Source organism: Centroberyx gerrardi, chromosome 5 (assembly GCF_048128805.1).
Source record: "Centroberyx gerrardi isolate f3 chromosome 5, fCenGer3.hap1.cur.20231027, whole genome shotgun sequence".
In the NCBI taxonomy this organism is placed as follows: Eukaryota; Metazoa; Chordata; class Actinopteri; order Beryciformes; family Berycidae; genus Centroberyx; species Centroberyx gerrardi.
The window spans coordinates 34,988,628-34,995,706 of NC_136001.1; the positions used below are offsets into that span (position 1 = coordinate 34,988,628).

General features: G+C 42.8%; 1 protein-coding gene across 1 annotated transcript in view; it reads left to right on the forward strand.

Moving 5' to 3' along the window:
* Window positions 1-692: 692 nt before the first annotated feature.
* The window catches only part of dennd6a (DENN/MADD domain containing 6A), a 16,570-nt gene continuing 10,183 nt past the window's right edge, over window positions 693-7,079 (forward strand). The window contains exons 1-2 of the mRNA XM_078283621.1: window positions 693-1,018; window positions 4,560-4,598. Of these exons, the coding sequence (XP_078139747.1) occupies window positions 788-1,018; window positions 4,560-4,598 (270 nt within the window). The 5' untranslated portion in view covers window positions 693-787. The remainder of the gene's footprint in view (window positions 1,019-4,559; window positions 4,599-7,079) is intronic.

A 7,079-nucleotide genomic window follows, 5' to 3' on the forward strand; every position in this document is an offset into this window, starting at 1 on the left:
TGTGTGTGAAAGAGAGAGAGGGAGAGAGAGAGAGAGAGAGAGAGAGAGAGAGAGAGAGAGAGAGAGAGAGAGAGAGAGAGAGAGCAATCTGAAATTGACCTGAACAAAGAATATGAAGTGTCAAAAATAGCATGCATACAGATGCAACACAATAAAGGTTTGACTTTGAAACTCCTGTTGTTTTGTCTCCTCTTGTCTTCACAGTGTTTCATCGCTGTGCTGCGGCCAAAAGAAATCTGAATTTGAAAGTTTCTATTTCATGTAATAGTAATCTGATCCATTTTAGAAAGTAGGGACTGTAATTTGAGCACTTTGAACTACTGCTTCCAAAAGTATCCTGATACAAATTCCATGTCATGTTGAACTCCAGCCAAATACACACCACACACAAAAGCAATGGCATACGTATTTCTATTTCAAATACATTTACATTTACAGTAACGTTTACATTTACACACACACGCACACACACGCACACACGCACACACGCACACACACACACACACACACACACACACACACACACACACACACACACACACACACAGAGCAATGTTTCCGATCTTGAATGCACCCCGGTCAAGCACGGCCTTGCGTGATGACGTTTACCGTTGCGTTACCTCTACGTCAGGACGCTCCTGCTCCTGTGCTAAAGTGCTAAGTGGCTATTGTCGGCACTGCTACTTGCCTTCTGCTGTCACATTACCTGGGCTTTGACCAACAATAACAGTAAAATTAGTTATCAAACAGTGAACGGTTTCTCCGGAGGGGCCGAGTTTCCGTCGCCATGGCTCTGCAGGGCCCGGAGGAGCTGGGGGAGCAGGTCGAGGAGCCGGAGGATCTGGACGACCAGGACGCTAGCAGCATCTCTCCGGCCGAGGAGATGACGCTGCCCGCCGGGCCTGGGGGCGACGACGAGCCGGAGGCGGCCGTGCTGCTGCCCTGGGACCGCTTCTCCGCCTGGCTGCACTGCATCTGCGTGGTGGGCTTCGACCTGGAGCTGGGCCAGGCCGTGGAGGTGAGGCGGGGGGGAGCGGGGCAGCGGGGGAGCGGGGTCCGCCGGGGGGAGACCGGAGCGCGGTGTGGAGAGGTAGCAGCGCGGGCTCCGACTATTTCCCGGACCGCAGCGCGAACTTCTCCATGAACCTGTTGTGTTGATCGGTTGCTCTGTGGTCTAACAGCTGGCTTGTATAAACATAACGCCAAAATCATCTTTTACTGACGGTATCGGTGCAGTAGAAGTGTTTTATTATCTGATAATGTCTGTCAGCCAGGCCGGAGTGTGTAAAGTCGTTGTTTTGTTGGAGTGGCTTCCTGGGAGCTAGTCTGCTCCAACAGCCACAGCAGCACGTCAGTTTCTGTTAGTGTTTTAACATTTAGACATTTAGCTGACACTCTTACTATTCTTAATCTGACCCGAGCTCAGTGTGAAGCTCTGTCTAAAAACACAGTTTGTAGATTCACTACCCAATAGTAACGTAGGCTCCGACTATTTCCTGGACCGCAGTGCAGACTCAGTGGTTGGTCTGTGGTCTAACAGCTGGCTTGTATGAACATAACGCTACCAAACAGCAAAATCATCTTTACTATGCAGCAGAAATATTTTATTATCTGATCATGTTTCTGTTAGCCAGGCTGAAGTGTGTAAAGTCACTGTTTTGTTAGAGTGGCTTCCTGGGAGCTAGTCTGCTCCAACAGCAGCACTTCTGTTTCTACAACTTACTGTTTTAACATTTAGACATTTAGCTGACACTCTTGTTATTGTTATTCTGACCCGGGGTCAGTGTGGAGGTCTGCAGCCTGGGGAGCTGAGCAAGGCACTGACACTGGCAGGGTCGGGGGTTTGAATCTAGGGCTGGGCGATATGGTTGAAATCAATATCATGATAATCATAAGGATTTTTCTCGATATCAATATATATCACAATATGGTTAATGTATGCAAAATCACGTTAAATAATCAAATTCATGTTCATCTCATTGAACCGAATGGTAATGTTAGGTGTGATGTCAAACAAAACAGAAATATTCAAATAATATTCCTACAGTACTTCATTTTATGAGAGTTTTTAAGGAAAATTTGCTTGTCATCATCAATTTAGACAGCAGAAATGTGTCATGATATTAAAATATCTTCATATCATCACGATATGATTCCACTGAAAGACGATAAACGATAATATTGAATTATCGCCCAGACCTATTTGAATCCCACCCAGGCTAAAACACATCTGAAGTCATGGTTGTTGAAGGAGTTTTGGATAAAATCCTCCATCAAGTAGCAGATGTTAAATTCTGGAGGCAATATTAAGAATTAACCTACTAGAGGAATTTATGCTCAGATTCCTGCAATTCTCTCCGTTTCTCTTTCTGTAGGAGCTACCATGTACTACTACTACTACTACTACTACTACTAATAATAATAATAGTAATAATAAACTTTCTTTCTATAGCACCTTTCAAAAACAGAGTTACAAAGTGCTTTACAAACATGGAGCAAACATAACAGAATAAAATAATTCAGCACTGGATACAAAATACAATAAAATAAGACGAAGGATTAAAAAACATGATTTTGAAGTGCATTAAATATAACGGAATAAAACAGATAAATAAAGTAGAGATAAAAACATATTAAAAAAATGACAGACCATAGAATCATGTAAAAGCTATTGAATAAAAGTATGTTTTAAGGCGAGTCTTAAAACATGACAAAGAAGAGGCAGAACGAATCTCCTAATATATCCGAATCTAAGTAATATTATATCTCTGGGCGATATATCTACATAATACTGATACTGTGATATAATCAGACTGGAGATCCTCTGGAGTTTGGTTATCGTAATATGGCGTTACACTTCTCTTCTACACTTCTACAGTTTTCTGAACTTATTTGACTGTTGTAGCGTTCTACAGTGAATTGAACACTGAACACCTCGACCTGGCTCTCCATCAGATCCACGTCAGCCCGCTAATGCTCGTTTCTTTAAATTTTCTCATGCGTAAATATCTTCTGAAAGCACCAGTATTCATCCCCAAAATATCGTCGCATTATCAATATTATTGGGTCAAAAATATATAAGATATTTGATTTTGTCAACATCGCCCGGCCCTATCTGCTGTGTAGGAAAAGCATTTTAAAAGAGAGAGTGGGGCTGGATGGACTGTTTGTTGCAGTATCAATATGTATCACAGTATAACACAAGACATTTTCAGATAATATTCTTTGAAACGTTTCCTACCTCATTCTGTTTCTATTTTTTGAGTTTTTAAATAAAATTTGCTTCTTATCATCAGTTCAGACAGCAGAGTTGTGTGTCATTGTGTGTGTTTCACCATATCTTCACCATATGATTCCACTGAAAGACGATAAACAATAATATTGAATTATCGCCCGGCCCGATTGGCAGACTTGAGTTGTACGACAGCAGCAGTCAGGTGACACGGTTGTGCTTGGTGCTTCTGTCCTGTAGTAATATCTGTCATGTCCAAGTTATTTTACTGAAACGCCTAAACAATGTTTGTTTGGAAATATTAGAAGAGAAACTGATGGAAATATCAGCTGCTAAGGAGGTTTTTTTGATGAACGTGTAGCTGAATTGTTTTAGTGTTATCGTCACAAATACATGTATGATTTTCTTTTCTCAGACTGAACCTAGTTAGTCTTTAATGGGGTTCAGTTGCAAACCGACAAAGTATTTTCAAAAAGCTAGGCTTCCCCAGCGTTTAGACGGGCGGTGCAACGCTGCGGAGAAAAACGACTTCCAACACGGAAAAGTGCAACAGAACGGTCGTTAAAGTCGGAATTCCCGGTCGGAAATTCGGGGAAAAGATTCATTCTGCTGGAGTTCCCCGACATAAACACAGCTGACTAGGGATGCACCGATACTGGTGTCGGTATCGGTGCCGATACCAGGCTAAAATGGAATATCGGTATCGGAGATTTTACCCAAGACTAAATCTGATACCGAAAGCCATGAGTAACATGTAAGAAATAAAAGCAAACTGTCTTGATTTTATGCATTTGTGGCACATAGAAGCCTGTATTTCTCAAACAGTGGGAAAAACAAGGATTTTATCTCAATCATTTTGTCCATTGACCCCAAACTAAGGAAGTAAGCCTGCACTGTTCAGTAAGAGTAACGGATCGGATCGGTACTCAGTATCGGCCGATACTTAATCTTTCATACTCGTAATCGGTATCGGCATTGAAAAAGTGGCATCGGTGCATCCCTCCAGCTGACGTCACAGCATCGATCTGTACTTGATAAAACCTGATTTTACTTGATATGTAGTTTTTGTGTTATGAACGGTTTGTTTCCATTTGTAACGTAATTCAGTGACTTGTGCTTCATTACTAGATAGAAGTCTTTGCTAGTATTACTAGAGCATTAATACTGTTAATGTTAATGAGCAAAGGCTGTTGCGTCCATGTTTTCCCGAGCAGACGCACTGAAACCCATTTAGATCGGAAGTCGGTAATTCCAACTCGGACTTCCGATGTAACGCGCCGTAAGTCTTCTGAGTTGCTGATGCTGACGCTCTTCCTCTGTCTTCCAGGTCATCTATCCACATCATTCCAAACTCTCAGAGAAAGAGGTGAGTCGAGCTGCCTGGGCGGGTCTGGAGCGACCGGAGAGTTCATTTCCAAAACACTAGACATCCGTTTTGGAGCTAAAGCCGCTTCATGTTGACGTGGATTTGCTCAACATCTGTAAAATCTTCAGGATCCAGGCTGTTAAAGTCTTCTCACTTCATCAACCAGGGGGGCTTAAAGCTGCCGTGTGTATCATTTTACCATCAATAAATCATCAATGCATTCATTTAAACACATTAGTAGAAATACAGTAAACATCCTCCACAGTTTCTCCACCTGGTGGATCTGGAGGGAAATCTGCTGGATCGCTTTACGGCACAAAACAGGAAGAGAGATAAAGCTGAAAGAGTTTCTGGCAGCAGATGGTGGAAGGAGGGAAAGGAAAGATGGAGTTATATCTCCAGCAGCAGCACGGCGAGCGCGCTCAGTCTGGACGTTTAGTCGTTTACGGACGAGAAACGGAAATACAATTTTTTAGTAATCATTCAGAATTCTTTGAAAGCCTATATGAAATCTAAAACAATGGCAGAACAGTTCAGTCAGGAGAAAGAAAGAGATAAGAAGAGAATGATTTAGTGCGCATTAAACCTTTAAAAAATGTAAAGTGTTGGAATTTATTAAAAAAAACAAACAAACAGGAATTGAGAAAAAAATCGGAAATAAATCCCATGCATACGTAATAATTTTGAAAATATTTCTATGTGATTGTTTTGAATGTGGATCCTCTCTAACTGAAGCAACGGGGCTGATGGGAAATGTAGTCTGAATGTGGAGAAACACTAGAACTAACAACACTGCTGGTGTGAGATAGAGGTGTCACTGTTCATTTGATATATTGATGATTAAAAATGATACAGCTTAACATCTCTACCATCTTTAATAAAGTACCTTCATTTGGTTAAATGTACTATCTATCATTTTATAAGAGTGAGTCATTTTCTTCAAATGTTGGCGATCATATTTTTCTTACTTTTCTTCAAATGTTTTCTGATGCTGGTTCATTAGTTCAGTTGCTGTCACAGTTCTATGCATGATGTGTTTGCTGGATTGTTTTTCATGTTTTTCATGTTTGTTAAACTTCTTGTTGTCATGTCTTTTCAGAAAACGAGTATCTGCTACCTTTCCTTTCCTGACTCCAACTCAGGTGAGTTCCTGTTTCAGCCTCTTGTCTGTGTTCGTGTTTCAGTCAGAAATTCCCGGCTGGTTGGTGGGAGTTCGTCGTTCCGGTGCGTTCCGGTCCAGCTCGGAAAAACCGGGTGAAACACGGACGCCCGCGAGAGTTTCTTTTCCCAACATAAAATCCTGTTCCTCATGCAACCGCTGACAAGTCAGAGAAATCTGACTTTCCTTCTTGCAAACATGAAGAACTGCTCCTTTGCATTTTTGATTGTTTGATTGATTTATTGGTTCATTGGGAAATTCATCTTGTGACATACAGACGCCAGATAAATAACAATATAACCCACAGTGTACTGTACATAGCACAGTAAACAGAACAGTAACCAGACAGTGTTCACATGCAGGGACTCAGCAGAGCGGCCGACTGGCCCGTCTGGTCCGGAGGAAGGTCCTGGTCCAGGGCTTCTCAAAAGGTCCGGATCCGGACTGAACCACACTTCAATCCGGACCGGACCTTGTGTCACATTAGACATAAGTTAATGTAACGTTAGTTAATGTAGGAATATATTTTCCTGTCCGACGCGACAGTATATTTACCTGTGTGTGCGAGCGCAGGTGTGACACTGCAGAGCGCAAGTTACCCATCATTCATTTTTACTTTCATGGAGCCGCTTGTGTGTATGTGTGTGTGTGTTTGTGTGTGCCGCGCACCCGCCGTCACTCTGGTCCAGTCACACGAAGCGTAATGTCATTGCTATGACAACAGACTGTCACTGTCAGTCAGAGGCCCGGGACCTGCGAACGTTATTGTTGTTCCACATATCGATGTGAACATTGTGAAAAACTCGGACCGCAGCAGTTTGACCAGCGGACACCCGGGTCACCTTCTGTCCTCAGGTTCAAGCCACCATACTGTACTATTGAATGTGTACTTTAAGTTATGTTTAAGTTATGTTATGGACAAGTTATGGACATGGATTTACGTCGCTGCGTTTTACTAGCATCGTTCTAGAGACCACTGAACTTATATAATAACCGGCAGTTCTTTCTTCGTCAGCCGGTTCTCATAGATGTGGTCGGGACAGGGGGAAACTGAACACACGACTGCACGCTGCGGGGTTTCCAGTTACGCTGCACGGTTCGTCCTCAGTGTTCCTCTTCATGAAGCTGACAGGTTGAGGGTTCGACTCCCGGTGCGGCCCGGCCGGCTCTGCTCTGCAGCTGGGTCCGGATATCTGATCTGTGGGTTAAGTGGAGCCAATAGTAATCAGTCTAATGCTAGACTGAAGACAGTGTAGCACAGGGATTGGATTACACATACACACACACACACACACACACACACACACACACCTCTCTGGGGA